This window comes from Hemiscyllium ocellatum, chromosome 7, assembly GCF_020745735.1.
Source record: "Hemiscyllium ocellatum isolate sHemOce1 chromosome 7, sHemOce1.pat.X.cur, whole genome shotgun sequence".
In the NCBI taxonomy this organism is placed as follows: domain Eukaryota; kingdom Metazoa; phylum Chordata; class Chondrichthyes; order Orectolobiformes; family Hemiscylliidae; genus Hemiscyllium; species Hemiscyllium ocellatum.
This window is the reverse complement of record NC_083407.1, coordinates 427372-453554: the sequence shown is the minus strand read 5'-3', so window position 1 is coordinate 453554 and position 26183 is coordinate 427372. Positions and strand designations below refer to the sequence as shown.

General features: G+C 43.2%; 1 protein-coding gene across 1 annotated transcript in view; it reads left to right on the top strand.

The window, feature by feature from the left end:
* Nucleotides 1-17254, top strand: part of LOC132817298 (E3 ubiquitin-protein ligase MARCHF4-like) — a 212673-nt gene extending 195419 nt beyond the window's left edge. Inside the window, exon 4 of the mRNA XM_060827709.1 lies at nt 16935-17254. Within this exon, the coding sequence (XP_060683692.1) occupies nt 16935-17254 (320 nt within the window). The remainder of the gene's footprint in view (nt 1-16934) is intronic.
* Nucleotides 17255-26183: the final 8929 nt, after the last annotated feature.

The following is a 26183-nucleotide window of genomic DNA, read 5'->3' as shown; positions in this document are numbered from 1 at the left end:
TCTTGGGAGCGCAGATGCGCAGAGAGATCTCGGTGTCCATGTACACAGATCCCTGAAAGCTGCCACTCAGATTGACAGGGTTGTTAAGAAGGCATACAGTGTTTTGGCCTTTATTAATAGAGGGATTGAGTTCCGGAACTAGGAGGTTATGTTGCAGCTGTACAAAGCTCTGGTACAGCCACATTTGGAGCATTGTGTACAGTTCTGGTCAACGCATTATAAGAAGGATGTGGAAGCTTTGGAAAGGGTGCAGAGGAGATTTACTAGGATGTTGCCTGGTATGGAAGGAATGTTTTACGAGGAAAGGCTGAGGGCCTTGAGGCTGTTCTTGTTAGAGAGAAGAAGGTTGAGAGGTGACTTAATAGAGACATACAAGATAATCAGAGGGTTAGATAGGGTGGACAGGGAGAGCCTTTTTCCAAGTATGGGGACGGCGAACACGAGGGGACACAACTTTAAAGTGAGGGGAGATAGGTATAAGACACATGTCAGAGGTAGTTTCTTTACTCAGAGAGTAGTAAGGGTATGGAATGCTTTGCCTGCAACGGTAGTAGATTCGTCAAGTTTAAGTGCATTTAAGTCATCATTGGACAGGCAAATGGACGTACATGGAATAGTGTAAGTGGGATGGGCTTCAGATTAGTATGACAGGGCGGCACAACATCGTTGGCCAAAGGGCCTGTACTGCGCTGTAATGTTCAATGTTCTATGCTGCCAAGTCTGCTGAGTATTTCCAAGAATTTGTGTTTTTGGATCATCAATACGCTGCTCTACCAAAAAGACAAGTTCATGACTTCTTGAAGGTATCCACAATCAAAGCATTCATATGTGAATGACTACATTATCATTCAATCCTGAGACCTACAGGATGTCCTCATTACGAAAGCAATGACCAGTGCAGATACTGCTGGCATATCCACTCCTTTATGTCCATCATATACCACAGGATGCAGCTGAAGACAAAGAAATAATTCAGAAAAAAGCTCAACATTAAGCTCTTCAAGAGACGAGCAGACTAGCAAACTTTCAACAAGGTCTTCATCAAATTCTCCAGAGTTCATTTTAATGACCACTGGAAATGACATCACCAGCCCAAGGAAACCCAAACATATAAATAGAAAGCAGGAAACTCCAGCAGTACTTTGTGTGGAGGCTCACTAAAAATGTTACCTAATATGGTGATGAAACATCTGAAAATGAACCTCCCAGCTCAGTGAGCAAATGTACATCCAGAACCTCAACCTGAACTACAAATCTTCTCAAAACTCTCTAATAACATGTATCTCAGTCTTCTCCTTTACAATATTCTTCTTTTCCTGAGTGAAAACAGATGAGAAATATTCGTTTAGTATCCCTCCGATCTCCACAGGGTCCACACACAACTTCCCACTTGTGACTTTGACTGGCCCTATTCCTACCCTAATCATCCTTTTATTCCTCACGTGAAAGCTTTAGGGTTCTCCTTTATTATATCTGCTAAAGACTGCTCATGTCCTCTCTTTGCTCTTCTTAACTCTCTCTTTAAATCCTTCCTAGCTAATGTGTAACTCTCCATCACCTCATCTGAACGTCACTTAAGCTTCCCTCTTCTGCTTAACAGGAGATACCATTTCTTTAGTAAACCACTGTTCCCTTATCTAATCACTTCTTCCCTGCCTGACAGGGACATACCTATCAAGGACACGCAATAACTGTTCCTTACAAGACTTCCACGTTTCAATTGTCCCCAACCCCTATAATGAGAGAGTATAGTCTCAGAATAAATGGATGCTAATTTAAGACTGAGAGGAAGATCTCCTTGTCCCTGTGGGCAACTGTATGGGCAGTGTCCATGTGTAAATTTAAAGCTAAGATAAATAGATTCTTGATCAGTTGGGAATCAGGTTCCAATGAAATGGCAGGAAAATGGATGTTAGAAATGTCAGCCATGATCTTATTAAATGGCAGAGCAGGCTCATGGGTGTAACATTTTGCTTCTGTTCTTACTCCGTATGGGCTTATGGCACTGGTGAGACTCCATCATGGAGGCAAATCAGACTAATACCCATTGCCTTATGAGGGGAGGTTAGAACAGCTGGGCTTGTATACATTGGAGTTTAGAAAAGTTAAAGGAGACTTGATTAAAATATAAAATTGTGTAGGGTCTTGAGAAGGTAGATCTCAAAACTTTTCAAAAACTACTTAGGAGAGCACCTGAAATGTCATAATATCCAAGGCTATAGGCCTAGATATGGAAAGTGGGACTACTTTAGATTTAGTGTATTCTTGGCAGTACGTCTTGATAGGTGGAAGGGTGTCTTCTATGCTGTATGATTCTTTGATGTGGAGAGGTTGTTTCCTCTTGTGAGACAATCTAAACTCGGTCACTGCTGAAAAATCAGAGTTTGCAAATTTATAACATAAATTAGGCAATTTTGTTTTCTTACAGAACATAGAACATAGAACAATACAGCACAGAACAGGCCCTTCGGCCCACGATGTTGTGCCGAACATCTATCCTAGATTAAGCACCCATCCATGTACCTATCCAATTGCCGCTTAAAGGTCGCCAATGATTCTGACTCTACCATTCCCACGGGCAGCGCATTCCATGCCCCCACCACTCTCTGGGTAAAGAACCCACCCCTGACATCTCCCCTATACCTTCCACCCTTCATCTTAAATTTATGTCCCCTTGTAACACTCTGTTGTACCCGGGGAAAAAGTTTCTGACTGTCTACTCTATCTATTCCTCTGATCATCTTATAAACCTCTATCAAGTCACCCCTCATCCTTCGCCGTTCCAACGAGAAAAGGCTGAGAACTCTCAACCTATCCTCGTACGACCTATTCTCCATTCCAGGCAACATCCTGGTAAATCTTCTCTGCACCCTCTCCAAAGCTTCCACATCTTTCCTAAAGTGAGGCGACCAGAACTGCACACAGTACTCCAAATGTGGCCTAACCAAAGTCCTGTACAGCTGCAACATCACTTCACGACTCTTGAATTCAATCCCTCTGCTAATGAACGCAAATACACCAAGCTCTATCCACCTGAGTGGCAACTTTCAAAGATCTATGTACATAGACCCCAAGATCCCTCTGTTCCTCCACCTGACTAAGAACCCTACCGTTAACCCTGTATTCCGCATTCTTATTTGTTCTTCCAAAATGGACAACCTCACACTTGGCAGGGTTGAACTCCATCTGCCACTCCTCAGCCCAGCTCTGCATCATATCTAAGTCCCTTTGCAGCCGACAACAGCCTTCCTCACTGTCCACAACTCCACCAATCTTCGTATCATCTGCAAATTTACTGACCCACCCTTCGACTCCCTCATCCAAGTCATCAATAAAAATTACAAACAGCAGAGGACCCAGAACTGATCCCTGCGGAACTCCACTTGTAACTGGGCTCCAGGCTGAATATTTACCATTTACCACCACTCTCTGACTTCGACCGGTTAGCCAGTTTTCTATCCAATTGGACAAATTTCCCTCTATCCCATGCCTCCTGACTTTCCGCATAAGCCTACCATGGGGAACCTTATCAAATGCCTTACTAAAATCCATGTACACTATATCCACTGCTCTACCCTCATCCACATGCTTGGTCACCTCCTCAAAGAATTCAATAAGACTTGTAAGGCAAGACCTACCCTTCACAAATCCGTGCTGGCTGTCCCTAATCAAGCAGTGTCTTTCCAGATACTCATAAATCCTATCCCTCAGTACCCTTTCCATTACTTTGCCTACCACAGAAGTAAGACTAACTGGCCTGTAATTCCCGAGGTTATCCCTATTCCCTTTTTTGAACAGGGGCACAACATTCGCTACTCTCCAGTCCCCTGGTACCACCCCCGTTGACAGTGAAGACGAAAAGATCATTGCCAAAGGTACTGCAATTTCCTCTCTTGCTTCCCACATAATCCTAGGATATATCCCGTCAGGCCCGGGGGACTTGTCTATCCTCAAGTTGTTCAAAATGTCCAACACATCTTCCTTCCTAACAAGTATCTCTTCTAGTTTACCAGTCCGTTTCACACTCTCCTCTTCAACAATACGGTCCCTCTCGTTCGTAAATACTGAAGAAAAGTACTCATTCAAGACCTCTCCTATCTCTTCCGACTCAATACACAATCTCCCACTACTGTCCTTGATCGGACCTACCCTCGTTCTCGTCATTCTCATGTTTCTCACATACGCATAAAATGCCTTGGGGTTATCCTTGATCCTATCCGCCAAGGATTTTTCATGCCCTCTCTTAGCTCTCCTAATCCTTTCTTCAGGTCCCTTCTGGCTATCCTGTATCCCTCCACTGCTCTGTCTGAACCCTGTTTCCTCAACCTTATGTAAGCCTCCTTCTTCCTCTTTACTAGACATTCAACCTCCTCGTCAACCAAGGCTCCCTCACACGACCATTACTTTCCTGCCTGATAGGTACATACATATCAAGGACACGTCGTATCTGCTCCTTGAAAAAGTTCCACATTTCCTCCACATCCTTCCCTGACAGCCTATGCTCCCAACTTATGCTCCTCAAATCCTGTCTTACAGCATCGTAATTTCCCTTCCCCCAATTGTAAAATCTACCCTGTTGTGCGCACCTATCTCTCTCCATGACCAAGGTGAAAGTCACAGAATTGTGGTCACCATCACCAAAATGTTCACCCACTAACAAGCCCATCACTTGTCCCGGTTCATTACCGAGTACCAAATCCAATATGGCCTCCCCTCTGGTTGGACAATCTACATACTGAGTTAGAAAAGCTTCCTGGACACACTGCACAAACACCGCCCCATCCAATCTACTTGATCTAAAGAGCTTCCAATCAATATTTGGGAAGTTGAAGTCGCCCATGACTACGACCCTGTGGCTTCTGCACCTTTCCAAAATCTGTTTCCCAATCTGTTTCTCCACATCTCTGCTGCTATTGGGGGGCCTATAGTAAACACCCAACAAGGTGACTGCACCTTTCCTATTTCTGACTTCAGCCCATACTAATTCCAAAGGCAGATCCCCCTCAAACTTCCTTTTTGCAGCCGTTATACCATTTCTAATTAGCAATGCCACCCCCCCTCCTTTTTTACCACCCTCCCTAATCTTACTGAAACATCTGTAACCAGGAACCTCCAACAACCATTCCTGTCCCTCATCTATCCACGTTTCCGTGATGGCCACAACATCGTAGTCCCAGGTACCGATCCACGCCTTAAGGTCACCCACCTTATTTCTGATACTCCTTGCGTTGAAGTATACGCACTTGAGCCCATCTCTGTGTCCGCAAGTATTCCCTGTCAGTGCTACCTTCTCCACAGCCTCCCTACATTCTTGGACATCCTGACAAACAGCTAGCTTACTTGCTGGACTACAAGTCCGGATCCCATCCCCCTGCCAAATTAGTTTAAACCCCCCCAAAGAGTGCTAGCAAACCTATCCCCCAGGATATTGGTGCCCTTCTGGTTCAGGTACAACCTGAGGGTGAAGAGGGTGAAGAATCTTTGAAACACTTCTTGTAAAGGTGGTGGAAGCGGGGTCCTTGAATGTTGTGAAGGCGGAGGTAAATCGATTGTGTTAGGGAAGGGTTTTCAGGGGTACGCAGAAATATTAATGTGAGGTAAAAAAAAATCAATCATCAGATCTTTATGAATGGGATAGCAGGCTCAAGGGGGCCAAATGGCCTACCCCTGCTCTTCGCTTTGATGCTCACAAATACGGTTTGAACACATTTCACAGATCACCTCATTTTACCACTTCACAGAATTATACAATCTCTGTCTCATTGCACTGAAGTCAGCCATATCTGAATCTAGAATCCTCAGAGATGAGATTTTTCTCTTTTATTTTTTTCCATCTTTCTCTTTTCAACTGCTAAACTCAATCATATGATTAGCATTGAATAAATGTTGGAACACTTTTGAAATTCATTCCTTTTCTGAGTTGCGTTGTCCTTTTTATCCCGTCTAGGACAGTGCCTCCAACAGGGCAGAACTCCAGGTTGGGCCACACTGAATCCATGGCTCACGGCCCTGGAGTGGGACTTGCCTCTGAGGGAGAAGGTGGTGAGGTCATGGGTGCTGCATGTCAAGCAACACCAGAGACTATTCTGATTGGCGCGTGACAGCTTTTTGAGGATGTTGGTGGGGCCTCTTCCAGCCTACAGTGTCCCATTCTGGTCGCCCTGTTATAGGAAAGATACTATTTAGATGGAGAGGTTTCAGAAAAGATTTGCCAGGAATTAAGGGTTTAAGTTATAAGGAGAGGTTGGATAGGCTGGAGTTCAGGAGGATGAGACCCACCGAAGTTTATAAAATCCTGGGGGGGTATAGATAAGTTGTCTTTTTCCCTAGGATGGGGATTTCAAGACCAGGGGAGATATGTTAAGGTGAGAGATGAGAGATCTTAAAAAGGACATGGGGGCAATTTTCTTTAAACAGAGAGTGGTTCATGTGTGGAATGAACTTCCAGAGGAAGTGGTGGGTTTAGGTAGAGTTACAGTAAGTACATGAATCAGAAATGTTTATAGGAATTATGGGCCAAGTGCAGGCAGGTGGGATGAGTTTATTTTGAGATTATGGTCGATTTTGACTAGTTTCTGTGCTGTATGACTCTATGACCATCATGCCGATACCCAATGTGCACTTAATCCTCCATTTTTACACTGAGTTTACAGCTGCAACAAAGAGACAGAACACAACTTCCACTAAAAGTTTATATCCTCTCCTATTTTTATTCCATCTATTCAGTCCCTATTGCCAACGTACCTTCCATGTCATTGTCTCTTTGCATGGAGGTGGATTTATCATTAATAACTACACCAACTCCATCTTTCTGTCATTTTTTGGGATTTTCCTAATGTATATTCAAAATGAGGTATACTCAGTCCCGGTTTCAGACCGTCCTGTAGCTGTGTCTCAGTAATGGCTCCCATGGTGATTGTTTAAAATTAAGAGGTCATCCATTTAAGACACAAGTCAAAATGTTTTATCTCTGAATCTTCAGAATTCTCTTCCTGAAAAGACAGTAGCAGCAGAGTTCTTGAATATTTTTAAGGTAGAGGTGGATCAAGCAGTTGGGGTGAAAGGTTACTCTACATTCCTGCTTAACCCAAAATCAGAGCAGCCATGTTCTTACTGAATGGCAGGTCAGTATCAAGGAACTGATATGAACCTAAGAACTAGGAGCAGGAGTAGACAATTCAGCCCTTTCAGTCAGCTCCGCCATTCAATATGATCATGGATGATCTTAACTTGGCCTCAAAACCATTTTCTTGCCTATTCCTCTGAACACTTTACTAATTAAAAATCTATCTCCTTAGGGCAGTATGGTGGCTTATTGGTAATCACTGCTGCCTCACAGTGCCAGGGACCCGGGTTCGATTCTAGCCTAGGGCGACTGTCTGTATGGAGTTTGCACATTCCCCCCATGTCTGCATGGGTTTTCTCCAGGTGCTCTGGTTTCCTCCCACAGTCCAAAGATATGCAGGTCAGGAGAATTGACCATGCTAAACTGTCCATAGTATTAGGTGCGTTAAACAGAGGGTTCAACCTGTGTTGCAACTTTCAGGGATTTATTCACCTGGACACCAAGATCTCTCTGTTCATCTACACTGCCAAGAATCTTACCATTAGCCCAGTACTCTGTATTCCTGTTACTTCTTCCGAAGTAAACTACCTCACACTTTTCCGCATTAAATTCCATTTGCTACTTCTCAGTCCAGCTCTGCATCTTATCTATGCTCCTCTGTAACCCACAACATCTTTTGGCACTGTCCACAACTCTGCCTACCTTAGTGTCATCCACAGATTTCCTTTATGCCCATCCTTCCATGCCCACATACAGATCATTTATAAAAATGATAAACAGCAGTGGCCCCAAAACAGATCCTTGCAGCACACCACTGGCAACTGAGCTCTGGGATAAACATTTCCCATCAATCACCATCCTCTGTCTTTTTTCAGCTAGCCAATTTCTGATCCAAACCACTAAATCACTTTCAATTCCGAAACTCCGTATTTTGTGCAATAGCCAACCATGTGGAACCTTATCAAATGCCTTACTGAAGCCCATAGACGCATCAACAACTTTACCTTAATTCACCTGTTTTGTCACCTTCTCGAAGAACTCAATAAGATTAGTGAGGCACGACCTACCCTTCACAAAACCCGGTTGACTATCCCTAATCAAATTATTCCTTTCCAGATGATTATAAATCCTATCTCTATAACCTTTTCCAACATCTCACTCACAACCAATGTAAGGCTCACTACCCTATAATTACCAGGGTTGTCCCGACTCCCCTTTTTAAACAAAGGAACAACATTTGCTGTCCCTCAGTCTTCTGGCACTACTCCTGTCAACAATGATCACATAAAGATCAAAGCCAAAGGCCCCGCCATCTCCTCCCTGACTTCCCAGAGAATCTGAGGACAAATCCCATCCAGCCCAGGGGTCTTATCGACTTTCAGATCTTCTAAAATTGCTAAAATCTCTTAAGGGTTCTTAAGGGCATGACAAGGTAAATGTTTCCCCTCATGGGAGATTCTGGAACCAGAATTATGGGGCATCATGTTAAGACTAAGATGAGGAAGGATTTCTTCTTTCAGAGGGTTGAGGGTCTTTGGAACTCCAGGTGCAGTAACCCTTCTTCAGAACTGATTGCAGCTTAGAAAATGTTGGTATATATGCTAAAGAAGGAGGGGTGGGGGTGGGGGTGGGAATGAACCTAGACAGAGAGAGAAAAGCAGAGAGTATGGTGTTGGAAAAACACAATAGGTCAGGCAGCATCCAAGGAGCAGGAGAGTCGATGTTTTGGGCAAAAGCCCTTCATCCTAAAGCTGAGATTCACTGGAGCACTACAGTAAGCCCGAGACAGAGATGTTGGCCAGGAAATTGGGGGGGGGGGTGTTGAAATGGCAGGCAACTGGAAGGTTAGGGTATTTTTTTCCAGACAGAATGTGGATGTTCCACAAAACGGAGGCTCAGTCTATGCTTCATTTCCCCAATGTAGAGAAGACCACATTGTGAGCAGTGAACCCACTGGACTAGATTGTGTGAAGTGTCTTCTGCAATTGCAGAAGGAAGGAACCATGGGGCTGTGTGGCAGGGATGTGAGGATTTTCAGAATATGAGGAGTGGATCAGGATGTCCCAGAGGAAATGGGAGGATAGCAAAATGTAACTCGTGCTGGCATTCCCCAGGAGGTGGCAGTAATGGTGGCTAATGATCCTCTGGATGTGGATGCTAGTGGGATGGTAGGTGAGTATGAGGGGGACCCTATCATATTAAGAGAAGGGGTGAGGGTTGAAGTGTGGGACATAGGTGAGACATGGCTGTGGGCCCTCTCAGCCATTGTGTGGAATCTTCAGTTGTGGAAGAAGGTGGACATCTTGGAGACCCCCTTGTCAAAGACAAGGATGCAACGGAGACGAAGGAACTAGGAAAATGGAATAGAGTCTTAATAAGAAGCCGGGTGTGAAGATACACAGTAAAGGTAACTGTGGGAGTCGAAGGATTTGTACTGGATATTAGTGGCTAGCCTATCCCAGAAATGTAAACAGAGATGTCAAGAAAGGGCATGGAGAAGTCAGAGATGGGCCAAGTAAAGGTGAGAGCAGGCTGAAAATGGGAAACAAAATTGATAAACTCTTCAAATTTCTGAGAAGACGGAAAACAGCACTAATGATGTCATCAATCTACCGGAGAAAAGAATTCTGAGTGGGGGCCGGAGTAGAACTGGAACAAGGAATATCCCACCCCACAAAGACAGACATAACTGGGGGTATCCATGGTACACCTTTGATCTGAAGAAAGTGGGAGGAGTTGAAGTAGTTGTTCAAAGTGAGGATGACTCAGCCAGGCAGAGCAGGCTGGTAGTGGAGTGGGATGGTCCAAGCTTGTCTTCCAGGAAGAAGTAGAGAGTGCTGACTCTGTCTACTTTCTCTTCATAAAACTCTCCAGGCCAGACAACATTCTGGTAAATGTCCTCTGCTACCTCTCCAGTGCTATCACATCTCGCCTATGGTGTGGATTAGAGAACTGCACAGTTAGCTGTGGCCTAACCAAAGTTTAGTACAGTTCCAGCATCACCTCCCTGCTCTTAAACTTGATGCCTCAGCTAATAAAGGCAAATATCCCACATTCTTTGTCATAAAACTGTCCTTTTTTTTCTAAAAGCTGTTCCTTGGCTCAAGGAGACTCTGTCTTTGATGTTTTTCAGAGAAGCAATAAACTGGGCCAGGCTCCAGTCAGTCTGGTTTGGTACAGAGGTGAAAAGGATTTTGAGAGGCCTTTTGTTTTTATGTAAACAGATATTTTAGAAGTGACCTGTATAATGAAAGGGGAGTGGTCAGCTCTTCAGCTGAGCTGAGCAGTTTTAGTTCAGTCTTGAACTGGAAGTTCAACAAGAAGTTGTGTGGTAACTCTCTCTTTTCAGCCCTTCAACTTCAACCTGTATGCATATGTCCCATTTATACTGGTTTCTAAAGGAAGTTTGTTTATTAGGACTGTTGTGCATATTCAGAAAAGCATAATTAAGTCTAGTTGGATAGATTGAGTTCTGGATGGGTTCTTTATTCTGTTCTTTGTGTTTCATTTTGTAATTTTGTGAATAAATCTTAGTCTGTAATCAGAAGCCTAATGAGTAACTATTTAAGTATGTTCAAGCATTGCCTAAATTTGATAAGAAGAATGTTGAAGTCTTTTTCTTAATCTCATTTGAAAGGATGGCTAAACAAAATGCAGTGGCCAGTGGCAATGTGGGTTTTGTTGATCCAAACGAAACTTGTAGGTAGGGCGAGTGAGGTATTCGCATCACTATCAGAGGACATATCTGGAGAGTGAGGTGATGAAAAAAGCTATTTTAAGTGCAAATGAGCTTGTACCAGAAGCCTATAGAAAACGTTTCAGGAATCTAAGGAGGGAGTTTAAAGTTTGGGAGAAAATTTGTAGCTCGGGTGCTCGTTGTTATTGTTCTGTTCGCCGAGCTGGGAATTTGTGTTGCAAACGTTTCGTCCCCTGTCTAGGTGACATCCTCAGTGCTTGGGAGCCTCCTGTGAAGCGCTTCTGTGATGTTTCCTCCGGCATTTATAGTGATTTGTCTCTGCCGCTTCCAGTTGTCAGTTCCAGCTGTCCGCTGCAGTGGTCGGTATATTGGGACCAGGTCGATGTGATAATTGATTGAATCTGTGGATGAGTGCCATGACTCTAGGAATTCCCTGGCTGTTCTCTGTTTGGCTTGCCCTATTATAGTAGTGTTGTCCCAGTCAAATTCATGTTGCTTGTCACCTGCGTGTGTGGCTGCTAAGGATAGCTGGTCGTGTCGTTTCGTAGCTAGCTGGTGTTCATGGATGCGGATCGTTAGCTGTCTTCCTGTTTGTCCTATGTAGTGTTTTGTGCAGTCCTTACATGGGATTTTGTACACTACATTGATTTTGCTCATACTGGGTATCGGGTCCTTCGTCCTGGTGAGTTGTTGTCTGAGAGTGGCTGTTGGTTTGTGTGCTGTTATGAGTGCTAGTGGTCGCAGTAGTCTGGCTGTCAGTTTGGAAATGCTCCTGATGTATGGTAGTGTGGCTAGCCCTTTGGATTGCGGCATGTCCTCGTTCCGTCGTCTTTCCCTTAGGCATCTGTTGATGAAATTGCGCGGGTATCCGTTTTTGGCGAATACATTGTATAGGTGTTCTTCCTCTTTTTTGCAGTTCTGGTGTACTGCAGTGAGCTGTGGCCCTTTTGAATAGCGTCTTGATGCAACTTCTTTTGTGTGTTTTGGGGTGGTTGCTTTCATAGTTCAGGACTTGGTCTGTGTGTGTGGCTTTCCTGTATACCTTTGTGCTGAATTCTCCGTTCGGTGTTCTCTGTACCATCACGTCTAGGAATGGGAGTTGGTTGTCGTTTCCGATTCATGAGAGAGGAAGAAAAGAACAGCCACTCTCAGACAACAACTCACCAGAACGAAGGACCTGAAACCCAGCACGAGCAAAACCAACATAGTGTACAAAATCCCATGCAAGGACTGCACAAATCACTACATAGGACAAACAGGAAGACAGCTAACGATCCGCATCCATGAACACCAACTAGCCATGAAACGACACAACACGACCAGCTTAGTAGCCACACACACAGATGACAAGCAACATGAATTCGACTGGGACAACACTACTATTATAGAGCAAACCAAACAGAGAACAGCCAGGGAATTCCTAGAGGCATGGCACTCATCCACACATTCTATCAACAAACACATCGACCTGGACCCAATATACCGGCCACTGCAGCGGACAGCTGGAACGGACAACCGGAAGCGGCACAGACAAACCAATATAAATGCTGGAGGAAACATCACAGAAGTGCTTCACAGGAGGCTCCCAAGCACTGAGGATGTCACCTAGACAGGGGACAAAACGTTTGCAACACAAATTCCCAACTCGGCGAACAGAACCACAACAATCTAAGGAGGGACCCTATATTGAGTTGAATCAAACCGATATTGAGTGTGAAAGGATCAAACAGAGTAATTTTGATAGCTGGATAAGAGCTTTAACAATCGAGCAAACTATGATGCCCTTAGAAAGGCAATTATTTTGGAGCAATTCAAAAATTCACTGCCTGAAGTAGAGCAAACTCATGTGGAAGAACAGAGCTAAAATGGCAAGGTTAAAATGGCAATGGAATGGAGTTCAACCCTGTCAAGTGTGAGGTTGTCCATTTTGGAAGGACAAATAAGAATGCGGAATACAGGGTTAACGGTAGTGTTCTTAGTAAGGTGAGGAGCAGAGGGATCTTGGGGTCTATGTTCATAGCTCTTTGAAAGTTGACACTCAGGTGGATAGAGCTTGTAAGAAGGCCTATGGTGTATTAGCGTTCATTAGCAGAGGGACTGAATTCAAGAGTCGTGAGGTGATGTTGCAGCTGTACAGGACCTTGGTAAGGCCACATTTGGAGTACTGTGTGCAATTCTGGTCGCCTCACTTTAGGAAAGATATGGAAGCTTTGGAGAGGGTGCAGAGGAGATTTACCAGGATGTTGCCTGGAATGGAGAATAGGTCGTACGAGGATAGGTTGAGAGTGCTAGGCCTTTTCTCATTGGAACGGTGAAGGATGAGGAGTGACTTGATAGAGGTTTATAAGATGATCAGGAGAATAGATAGAGTAGACAGTCAGAGACTTTTTCCCAGGGTACAACAGAGTGTTACAAGGGGACATAAATTTAAGGTGAAGGGTGGAAGGTATAGGGGGGATGTCAGAGGTAGGTTCTTTACCCAGAGAGTGGTGGGGGCACGGAATGCGCTGCCTGTGGGAGTGGCAGAGTCAGAATCATTGCTGACCTTTAAGTGGCAATTGGATAGGTACATGGATGGGTGCTTAAGCCAGGACAAATGTTCGGCACAACATCGTGGGCCGAAGGGCCTGTTCTGTGCTGTATTGTTCTATGTTAGCAGCTGAAGTGGCTGATGATTATGAGTTGGTCCATAAAACTTGGTTTAGCTTGAAGTAAAAGGACCATTAAAGTTAATGAAGGAGAAATTAATGTCAGAATTCAGAGACCATCCATTTGGGATATGTGTCAAATTTTAGAGAACGATTCAATAGAGCTGGAGAGTTGGCTAGACAGCATTTAAAAGTACCACTGCATACAATGAAACAGGAAGCTGATAAGAAATCACAAATTTGCAATTTACAAACTGGGGACAGGGTATTGTGTTACTTCCAGCAACAGGCCATAGAGTCATAGAGATGTACAGCATGGAAACAGACCCTTCAGTCCATCCAGTCCATGCCGACCAGCTATCCCAACCCAATCTAGTTCCACCTGCCAGCACCCGGCCCATATCCCTCCAAACCCTTCCTATTCATATACCCGACCAAATGCCTCTCAAATGTTGCAATTGTACCAACCTCCACCTCTTACACTGGTAGCTCATTCCATACACGTACCACACCCTGTATGACAACATTGCCCCATATGTCTCTTTTATATCTTTTCTCTCTCACCCTAAACCTATGCCCTATCGTTCTGGACTCCTCAACCCCAGCGAAAAGACTTTGTATATTTACCCTATCCATGCCCCTCATAATTTCGTACACCTCTATAAGGTCACCTGTAAGCCTTCGACGCTCCAGGGAAAACAGCCCCAGCCTGTTCAGCCTCTCCCTGTAGCTCAAATCCTCCAACCCTGGCAACATCCTTGGAAATCTTTTCTGAACCCTTTCAAGTTTTACAACATCTTTTCGATAGGAAGGAGACCAGAATTGCATGCAATATTCTAACAGTGGCCTAACTAATGTCCTGTACAGCTGCAACATGACCTCCCAACTCTTGTATTCAATACTCTGACCAATAAAGGAAAGCATACCAAACGCCTTCTTCACTATCCAATCTACCTGCAACTCCACTTTCAGGGAGCTATGAACTTGCACTCAGGGAGCAATACTTCATAGGACCTTACCATTTAGTGTATAAGTCCTGCTAAGATTTGCTTTCCCAAAATGCAGCACCTCGCATTTATCTGAATTAAACTCCATCTGCCACTTCTCAGCCCATTGGCCCATCTGGTCAAGATCTTGTCGTAATCTGAGGTAATTAACCCTCTTCACTGTCCACTACACCTCCAATTTTGGTGTCATCTGCAAATTTACTAACTGTACCTCTTATGCTCGCATCCAAATCATTTATGTAAATGATAAAAAGTAGAGGACCCAGCACCAATCCTTGTAGCACTCCACTCGTCACAGGCCTCCAGTCTGAAAAACAACCTTCCACCACCACCCTCTGTCTTCTACCTTTGACCTTTTAAAAGCAAGGTTTAGTGGACATTATCAAATTGAGAAGAAATTGAGTGAGGAGAACTACTTTATAAGGATTCCAGATCAGAAAAAAATCTCAGAGTGTGTCATGTGAATATGCTCAAAAGGTATTTTGATAGGGAAAGAGAGCAAGAGGAGAAAATGTTAATGATTACAGTACAGAAGGAAGAACCAAGTTCTGAAGTGGACATTCCTGAAATCAAACTGGACAATGAGGAAGTTGTCAAAAATTGGGATTATAAATTATTGTAGGAGAAAGTGAGGACTGCAGATGCTGGAGATCAGAGCTGAAAATGTGTTGCTGGAAAAGTGCAGCAGGTCAGGCAGCAACCAAGGAGCAGGAGAATCAATGTTTCGGGCATTCGGATGTTCCTGAAGAAGGGCTCATGCCTGAAACATCGATTCTCCTGCTCCTTGAATGCTTCCTCCAGTGAAGCTTCACAGGAGGCTCCAATAGCACTGATGATGTTCCCTAGCCAGGGAACGAAACGTTTGCAGCAAAAACTTCCAGCTCGGCGAACAGAACCACAACAGTGATGTCCTTCCGTATCTGTATGTAAGGATACTAGTGAGAGAGGGTCATGTCGTTTTGAGGCTGGTTCATGTTCATGTATCCTAGTGGATAGTTTCCTGCCTGTTTGTCCAATGTAGCGTTTGTTAGAGTTCTTGCAAGATATTTTGTAAATGACATTAGTTTTGCTTGTCTGTATAGAGTCTTTCAAGTTCATTAGCTGCTGTTTTAGTGTGTTGCTGGGTTTTTGGGCTATCGTGATGCCAAGGGGTCTGAGTAGTCTGGCAGTCATTTCTGAGATGTCTTTGATGTAGTGGAGAGTGGCTAGTGTTTCTAGATGTGTTTTGTCTGCTTGTTTGGGTGTGTAGCTGAGAAATCGGCGGACTGTATTCATTAGGTTCTGGATCAGTGGTGCTGGAAGAGCACAGCAGTTCAAGCAGCATCCAATTAGGTACCCATTCTTTTTGAATACACGGTATAGGTGATTTTCCTATGCTCTGCATAGTTCCTCTGTGCTGCAGTGTGTGTTGGCTTGTTGAAATAATGTTCTGATGCAGCTTCGTTTGTGGATGTTGGGATGATTGCTTCTGTAGTTCAATATTTGGTCCATATGTATTGTTTTTTTGTAGATGCTGGTTTGAAGTTCCCCACTGGCTGTTCACTCTACTGTGACATCTAGGAATGGCAGTTTGTTGTTGTTTTCCTCCTCTTTAGTGAATTTTATGCCAGTTAAAGGTATTATTGATGGTCTTGAAGGTTTCTTCTATTCACTAAAGAGGAGGAAAACAACAACAAACTGCCTAGTAGGGTGACAAAACGGCTGGAAATGAACCTTCAACTCACTGAGCAAATCTACATCCAGAACTTCAATCTGAGCTACAAATCTTCTCGAAATCACTAAGATGTCATTCAAGCAAAGCTTAAATGTAGATTAATAAAAGAATTGCACCATTATGGGTACTTCAGTGTACAAATACTTATATTATTTCCTTAATGTATGCAATAAGAATAAAAGTCAATTGCTCTTTGCATTTTATATTAAAATCACAGGATGGTTTCCGTATAGAGGGAGGCCATTCAGCTCCACTTGTTCATGCTGGTGGTCTGTAAAAGCACCTCAGTAAATCCCACTCCCCACTTCTCCCCCTATCTCAGCCAATCTCTTCTTTTCAGATAATGATCTACTTTCCTTTTGAAATTCACAATTAAATATTCTCCCTCACACTTGTGCATTCCAGATCCTGATCATTTGCTGCAGAGAAACATTTTATCTCGTCTCTAATTCTTTTGCTCATTACTCCAAACCAGCGATCACTGATTAACAACCTTTTCATCTTTAGGAACAGCTTCTCCAGCCCCCTTCTGCTCTCTCCAGAAACTTCTTGATTTTGAATATATTTGGTAGACAGTAAGATAACTATTTAAACAAAAGACTCAATGATATTTGGATTGGCAAGTAAAGATAATTCAATTATGAAATATGATGTGAGACCAACATCAGCTCAGGTTAAGCAAGCTGTATAGTTTAATTTAATGTTAAAATTACGATGATTTTATCATTAAAAGGTAATGTGTTGAATTGTGCTGCAGTAGTAATCGTAATTTTTGATTGCTCTTTCTATTCTGCCTATCCAGGTTTGATTATTCATGAGGGGCCATCTGTATATCGTATCTTTAAGCGTTGGCAAGCAGTTAACCAGCAATGGAAAGTACTGAACTATGAAAAGTCCAAGGACTTGGAGGATCAGAAGAGCAGCATGAACCGTAACAGGAACTCACGGACCGAAAGGTCATCTACAACACACAGTTCCAGAAGCAACCAGCCAATGGCAACCATGTCCAATCATCACTGTGCATACACTATTCTACACATTCTCAGCCATCTGAGGTCTAGTGAACAGAGGCACCAACCAAATGCAAACAGAGAACTGGTAATGAGAGTGACCACAGTCTGAGAAAAGATTTGCTTTATGGATACCTCGATGAAGCATTTTAACATGGGAATGATAGCACAGCAAGAGTGAAGAGGCTGAGATGAGAAGCTCATGGTAGTAGGACAACATTGGGCATCGTGAATCTACCAGGTCTGTCTGTGGAAATAGGCTACAACTAAGGCCACAGAATGGAAATTAGTCCATTCATAGAGTCACTGTATAATCCGAACTGCCTGTGAAATGAGATAAAAATGGCCACAACTGTTAAACAATTCTTTGAGCAAAGTTTTATTCTTTGATTCAGAACTAACTGCCAAATGGATTACTTAACTGTGATTCAGGCCTAGTAGTCCCATTCAGCAGGTTGCTTTTATCATTGCAATATTTCCATTGCTAACATCTGCTGACTGTACAAGATGGAAACAAGACCATTCACAACCTGGTGTTGTATTTGACTCTGGGTTGAACTACTGACCCAGATGTGCCCTCACCAAACCATCAATTTAGAGCATGGCACCAGAGCTTGCTTTCATCCCTACCTTAACTCATGTGCTGCTGTAATTTTTTGTTGTGTCTTGTCTGTTCTTGTTCCTATGTAGAAATACATCCTAAACTTTATTTTAAAAAATACTTTCCAGGCTGGCCTCATACCTACCACCCTTTTCAAACTTGGCAACTACAAATTTGGTTGCCTGTATTATAACTTCCACCAAATACCATAGCCTGATCACCCCATGCCTTAAAAATATTCAGTGACCTAGTCTCCTAAGGCAGAGTTCCAAAGTGTCACAACTTTCAAAGATAAAGAAAATCTCTTCTGTGTCCTAAAGGGTTACTACTAATTTTTAAACAGTTCCCTCTTTGTTCTCAACTGACCCACAAGAGAAACATCCTTTCCATGTCTACCTTGTGAAGACCATTCAGGATCTTATACACTTCAATCAAATCACCCCTCACTCCTCTGAATTCCAGTGGTCGCAAGCCCGGTTATAAAGTCATACAGTATGGAAACAGTTCCTTTGATCCAATCAGTCCATGCCGACCATGCTTCTTTTTCAATTGTGGGATAACTCTGTTGATATCTGCTCAATTTGTGTGAAAACTGCAGAAATTTCCTCAGCTCTCTTTGTCAGTAGTACTTGCCAATACCCTATTAACAAATCAACTTTAGATAAAAATTACACACTACCAACCCTATCAATGCAATCTTCTAGACTGGGAATAGGGTATGAATCCATCTGTGTGATTGCATTCACTTTTCTGTAGTCTACACATAATCTAATTGAACCTTCTAATTTAGGAACCAATAATACAGGAGGACTCCAATTACTCTGACTTGGTTTGATCAATTGATTCCTCAATGTGGATTGAATTTCCTTTGGTACTTTTGCCTGTTTGTCTGGATTTAACCATTACGGTTGTTGTTTTATCTGGTCCAAAGTATCTACATCCGCTCAAGTGCATTGTTGGAAATTTCGCTGTATTTTCTGAGAAAACTCACAATATCTCTCACTTTAAAACAAAAATTGATGGAAAAACTCAACATCTGTGGAGAGAAAGCACAGTTAACATTTCCGGTCCACTGATCCTTCTTCAGAACTGAAGTAGCTTGGTAAAGGTTGCTATATGTGCTGAAGGTATGGTGGGGAGAGACGGGAGGAGTAAACAGGAGTGGAGATTGAGCCCAGAGAGAGAATAGTTGAGCAGACAAAGGAACAGTAATGGTCATCCTGGAAGAATGAATGGCTGCTAATTGGGATCATTAGTAGCTGACAGTGGGTTGGTTGCGGTAGCATATCATGTGATGACAAGCCTGGTGTGTGGGGATTGGGATAAAGACATGCTCAGGCCTTGAACTCGATATTGAGTCCTGAAGGCTGCAGGGTCCCCAGGCAGAAAATGAGATGCTGTTTTTCCAGCTTGCTTGCTTTGCTTGCACATTACAGCAAGCCTGAGACAGATGTATTGGCCAGGGTATACCGTAGTGTATTGAAATGGCAGGCAATGGAAACTCAGGGTCATTTTTGCAGATGCAATGTAAGTGTTCAACAAAGCAGTTGCCCTGTCTGCACTGCGTCTCCCCAGTGGACAGCAGACAACACTGTGACCTCACAAAGGCCACAGTAACAAAAATTCATCTCCTGCTTTAAAAATGGTGATTGATGCATTTTTATCTTCCCACTCTTTCATCTTGCTATGCGAAGTTTTTAAATGCTCCTGTGCAATTCCATGATCCTGTTAACTTTTTGTGAAATGTGGGCATATACTTCAACATTGAAGGTTTGTTTTTCAGACTTGACAATTTATCTCTCATATTTCAATAGTCCTTTTATTTCACGTCCATGAACCAATTCAAATGCGCTGAAATGAGTAGATTAATTTGGAAAATCCCTGGTTTTAAATTAGAATCAATCATGCTTGACAAATCTGTTGTAATATTTTGAAGAGTTAACGACCAAGTTAGACAAAGGAGAGGCAGTGGACATAGAACATAAAACAATACAGCGCAGAACAGGCCCTTCAGCGCTCGATGTTGAGCCGACCTGTGAACTATTCTCAGCTCGTCCCCCTACACTATCCCAAAATCATCCACGTGCTTATCTAAGGATTGTTTAAATCTTCCTAATGTGGCAAGTTGACTACATTAGCAGGTAGGGCATTCCACGCCCTTACCACTCTATGCGTAAAGAGATCTATTCAAATTTCCAGAAGGCCTTTAATAAGGTGCTGCACAGGAGGCTGCTAAATAAGGTTAGAGACCATGGTGTTAGAACAAGATACTAGCATGGATAGAGGATTGGCTAACTGTCAGAAGGCAGACAGTGGGGATACAGATGTCTTTTCCAGGATGGTAACTAATGGCTAATGGAGTCCTGCAGGATTCACTGTTGGGATCACAATTATTCAGAATCTAGGTGAAGGAACTGAGGACAATGTTGCTGAGTTTGAAGATACTATAGAGATAGGTGGAAGGACAGTTGGCGGGAAGGCTACTGAAGGACTTTGACAGGCTAGGAATCAGGGCATAGAAAAGGCAGATGGAATGCAATATGGGAAACTGAGAGTTATGGATTTGGGTAGGAAGAATTTCTGAATGGAGAAAGGCTTCAGAAATCTGAGGTACAAAGGGGCTTAGGAGTCCTGAGTCAATCTTTTAAGGTTAGCATGCAGGTTCATTTGGCAGTTAGGAAGGGAAATGCAATGTTTGCATTCATTTCAAGAGGACAAGAATACAAGAGTAGTGATGTAGGACTTCTGAGGTTGTATGAGGCTCTGATCAGACTGCATTTGGAATATTGTGAGCAGTTTCTGCCCACATATCTAAGGAAGGATTTGCTGGCCTTGGAGGGCTTCCAGAAGAGGTTTTCAAAATGATCCTAGAGATAAAGGACTTGTCGTATCAGAGCGATTGCTCTTCAGAGGGTCTGTGCAGACTTGGGCTGAATGGCCTCTTTCTGCACTGTAGGATATTCAGTCCCTTGCGCGGGGGGGACCTAGAGTCAGGGGATGTAGAGTCAGTGTGGATAGAGCTGCGAAATACTAAGGGTAAAAAGACCCTCTTGGGAGTCATCTACAGGCCCCCAAACAGTAGTCTGGATGTTGGATGTAAGATGAATCAGGAGCTGAAGTTGGCCTGTTGCAAAGATGTTACTACAGTTGTTATGGGGGATTTTAACATGCAGGTAGACTGGGAGAATCAGGATGGTATTGGACCTCCAGAAAGAGACTTTGTGGAGTGCCTCAGAGACGGATTCTTAGAGCAGCTGGTGCTGGAGCCGACCAGGGAGAAGGCAATTCTGGATCTAGTATTGTGTAATGAACCAGAATTGGTCAGAGACCTTGAAGTGAAGGAACCATTGGGAAGTAGTGACCATAATACAATAAGTTTCAATCTGCAATTTGAGAGGGAGAGGGTACAGTCGGAAGTGACAGTACTTCTGTTGAATAAAGGGAACTATGGAGCTATGAGGGAGGAGCTGGCTAAAGTTCAATGGTGCAATACCTTAGCAGGGATGACCGTGGTGGAACAATGGCGGATATTTCTGTGTGTAATGCAGAAGTTGCAGGATCAGTTCATTCCTAAAAGGAAGAAAGATCCCAGGAGGAGGCATGGGTGGCCGTGGCTGACGAGGGAAGTTAAGAAACATATAAAGTTAAAAGAGAAAAAGTATAACATAGCAAAGATAAGAGGGAAAACAGAGGACTGGCAAGCTTTTAAAGAACAACAGAGGATTACTAAGAAGGAAATACGCAGAGGAAAAATGAGGTACGAAGGTAAACTGACCAATAATATAAAGGAGGATAGTAAAAGCTTTTTCAAGTATGTGCAAGGCAAAAAAATGGTTAGGACTAAAATTGGGCCCTTGAAGACAGAAACAGGGGAATATATTACGGGGAACAAAGAAATGGCAGAAGAATTTAATTGGTACTTCAGATCTGTGTTCACTAGGGAAGACACAAGCAATCTCCCTGAGGTAACAGTGACTGAAGGACCTGAACTTAAGGTAATCTGTATTTGCCAGGATTTGGTGTTGGAGAGACTGTTCAGTCTGAAGGTTGATAAGTCCCCGGGGCCTGATGGTCTACATCCCAAGATACTGAAGGAGGTGGCTTGGGAAATCGTGGATGCGTTGGTGATTATTTTCCAGAATTCGATAGATTCGGGATCGGTACCTGAGGATTGGAAGGTGGCTAATGTTATACCACTTTTTACGAAAGGTGGGAGAGAGAAAACAGGAAATTATAGACCAGTTAGTCTAACCTCAGTGGTGGGAAAGATGCTGGAGTCTATTATAAAGGATGAAATTACGACACATCTGGATAGTAGTAACAGGATAGGACAGAGTCAGCATGGATTTATGAAGGGGAAATTGTGCTTGACTAATCTTCTGGAGTGTTTTGACGATGTAACTCTGAAGATGGACGAGGGAGATCCAGTAGATGTAGTGTACCTGGACTTTCAGAAAGCTTTTGATAAAGATGCACACAGGACGTTAGTGAGTAAAATTAGGGCGCATGGTACTGGGGGCAAAGTACTAGATTGGATTGAAAATTGGTTGGCTGATAGGAAACAAAGGGTAATGATAAACGGCTGCATTTCGGAATGGCAGGCAGTGACCAGTGGGGTACCGCAGGGATCCGTGCTGGGACCGCAGCTTTTTACAATATATGTTAATGATATAGAAGATGGTATCAGCAATAACATTAGCAAATTTGCTGATGATACAAAGCTGGGTGGCAGGGTGAAATGTGATGAGGATGTTAGGAGATTACAGGGTGACCTGGACAAGTTAGGTGAGTGGGCAGATGCATGGCAGATGCAGTTTAATGTGGATAAATGTATGGTTATCCACTTTGGTGGCAACAACAGGAAGGCAGATTACTACCTCAATGGAATTAATTTAGGTAAAGGGACAGTACAGAGAGATCTGGGTGTCCTTGTACACCAGTCAATGAGGGCAAGCATGCAGGTACAGCAGGTAGCGAAGAAGGCTAATAGCATGCTGGCCTTCATAACAAGAGGGATTGAGTATAGAAGCAAAGAGGTGCTTCTGCAGCTGTACAGGGCCCTGGTGAGAACACACCTGGAGTACTGTGTGCAGTTCTGGTCTCCAAATTTGAGGAAAGACATTCTGGCTATTGAGGGAGTGCAGCGTAGGTTCACGAGGTCAATTCCTGGAATGGAGGGATTACCTTACACTGAAAGACTGAAGCGACTGGGCTTGTATACCCTTGAGTTTAGAAGACTGAGAGGGGATCTGATTGAGACATATAAGATTATGAAAGGATTGGACACTCTAGCAGCAGGAAACATGTTTCCGCTGATGGCTGAGTGCCAAACCAGAGGACACAGCTTAAAAATACAGGGTAGACCATTTAGGACAGAGATGGGGAGAAACTTCTTCACCCAGAGAGTGGTGGCTGTGTGGAATGCTCTGCCCCAGAGGACAGTGGAGGCCCAGTCTCTGGATTCATTTAAGAAAGAGTTGGATAGAGCTCTCAAAGATAGTGGAATCAAGGGTTATGGAGATAAGGCAGGAAGCGGATACTGATTAGGAATGATCAGCCATGATCATATTGAATGGCGGTGCAGGTTCGAAGGGCTGAATGGCCTACTCCTGCACCTATTGTCTATTGATTCTAAAATAGTGTACAGGGAATTGTCAAAGGATGCTGTTTATCTGGACTTCCAGAAGGCATTTGATAAAATGCCACATAAAAAAAACTGTTAACTAAGGTAGAGGTTCATGGAAATAAGGACAAAATACTGACAATGACTGAGAAATTGATTGAGTGGCAGGCAACAAAATATAATGCTAAAGGTTAGATACTCAAATTGGTAAAATGTGACAAGTTGTGCCCCACAAGAATCTGTGTTAGGACATAATTCACATAATTTACAAACAACTTGTAGAAAGTTTAGATGATAGCATAAAATTACATAGGGATATTGATTGACTAGGTGAATGAGCAAACTGTGGTTGATGGAGTTTAATGTAAGCATGTGTGATGTTATACATTTCGTACCAAAGAAGGATTGACCAAGATACTTTCGACATGGTATGAAATTAAATACAATGCATGTCCAAAGAGACCTGTGGGGTTCAGGCACAAAGATATTCAAAATGTCATGAACATGTGCAGGAAATAATCAAGAAGCTAATGGAAGACTGGCCTTTATAGGACTGGAGTACAAGGCTCAGAAAGTATGCTGCAATTATATCTCACTGAAGTATTATGAGTAAATCTGGGCACCAGACTTTAGGAAGGATATATTGGCCTTGGAGGGAGTACATCGTAAGTTTACTAGAGTAGAATACAATAGTCTTTGTTACATGCACTCAAATCAGTGCAGTGAAAAGTTTGTAGTGTCGCCTCTCACTGCCATCTTAGGTACTTTAAGTGTTGTCACAGAGTGAAAAAGACGTTAGCATGAAAATAGAGCTTTAAAAGTCCAGAATGATAATAAAAAGTGAGTATAAAGCACTTAAGTTCTAGTCCTCTTCCAACATGAGTCCGTGCCTGCCAGCTTCAGAACACAAGGCCAGATTGCCTTTAAATGTTGGCCTCTGTCCAGGACTCACTCTGCTGCCACTCTGGCTCGTGCTCACTCTGCTCCCACTCCAGATCTTGGCCAGCAAATTGGCCTGCACTCACTCTGCTGTGGGACACAGCCCGTGCGGTCTGCTTCCACCTGGGCTCTGGTCGCAATTCATATCCCTTGACTCCATTGTCCATGTAGAGTAGGGAAGTTAAAAGTTTGGGAGCGAAAGTAGAAAAACAGCTGTGAAGAGAACGAAAAGGAAGAAAAAGGAAAAGGGACTGCCAAGCAGAGGAGCTCCAACTAGAGCACTTTACTCTGCTGCCATCTGACTTCAGGGCTTAAGTTACAAGCAGAGATTATCAAAATTAGGCATGTTTTCTTAGAATTTGGAAGGTTAAGGGGTGATTAATATCTAAGATATTAACAGGAAAGAACAGGGTAGATAAAGATAAACTATTTCCACTGGTTTGAAATTTTAGGAATAAGAGGCTTGGTCTAAAAATTAGGGACAGACCACCCAAGAGAGATGTTGGAAAGTACTTCGACATACAAATATGGTAGAAGTTTGGAACTCACTTCCACAAACTACAGTTATTAATTTTAAATCTGAGGCAGATAAGATTTTGTAAAACAAAGTTTTAATGAATGGAAACCAAAGGCTGGTATATGGAGTTAGGCAACAAACCAATCATGGATCTCATTGAAAGGTGGAACAGGTTCAAGGAGCTGAATGGTCTACTCCTGTTCCTATGTTGCTATGTGTTAATAAGGTATGTCATATAAGGCATTTTAATAAGAGCACATGTTGGTGATTGTACCATAATAACATGGATTAAATATTGGTAACTAACAGACAACAGAAAATTGGGATAAAGGGGATACTTTCAGAACACCAAACTGATACTACTGGAGTGCCACAAGGATCAGTGCTTGAGACACTACTGGTAACAATATACATCTTAAATGAAGGAAGCAGATGTACTTTTGCTAAGTTTGCAGATGACACAAAAATAGATAGGAAGGCAAGTGGTAAGGATGACATAAGAGGTCAACGGCTAGCTATAGAAAGGTTAAGTGAGTAGGTAAACTTGGCAGATAGAATATGATGGTGGTGAGAATATGAGGTTATGCACGTTGGCAGGAAAAAAAAGAGTTGAATACTGTTTAAATGGCGACAGATTAGAGAAATCTGTGGCATAGAAGAACATAAGAAATCGGAGCAAGAGGCGGCCTCTATCGCCTCGAATATGCTCCGCCATTCAACAAGACTCAGGCGACTGACTGTGTGGAGTTTGCACGTTCTCCCCGTGTCTGCGTGGGTTTCCTCCGGGTGCTCCGGTTTCCTCCCACAGTCCAAAGATGTGCGGGTCAGGTGAATTGGCCATGCTAAATTGCCTGTAGTGTTAGGTAAGGGGTAAATGTATGGGTGGGTTGCGCTTCGGCGGGTCGGTGTGGACTTGTTGGGCTGAAGGGCCTGTTTCCACACTGTAAGTAATCTAATCTAATCTAAAAGATTACGGCTGATCTTTTTGTAAGCACAGCTTCACTTACCTGCCCGCTCACCATAACCCTGACGTTCTTTACTACTGAAAAATCTCTCTTTAACTTAAAAATATTCAATGAGGTAGCCTCAACTGCTTCACTGGGCAGGGAATCCCACAGATTCTTCTTTAGATAAAGAAGTTCCTTGTCAATAAAGTGTGGGACTGAAAAAGACACAGCAAGTCAGGAGGAGAAAGATGTCAACGTTTCGGGCATAACCCTTCACCAGTCCTGATGAAGGGTTATGCCCAGAACGTTAACTCTGTTGCTCCTCAGATGCTGCCTGACCTGCTGCGCCTTTTCTAGTGCCACACTTTACCAAAACTGACTCTCCAGCATCTGCAGTCCTCACTATCTTTTAAA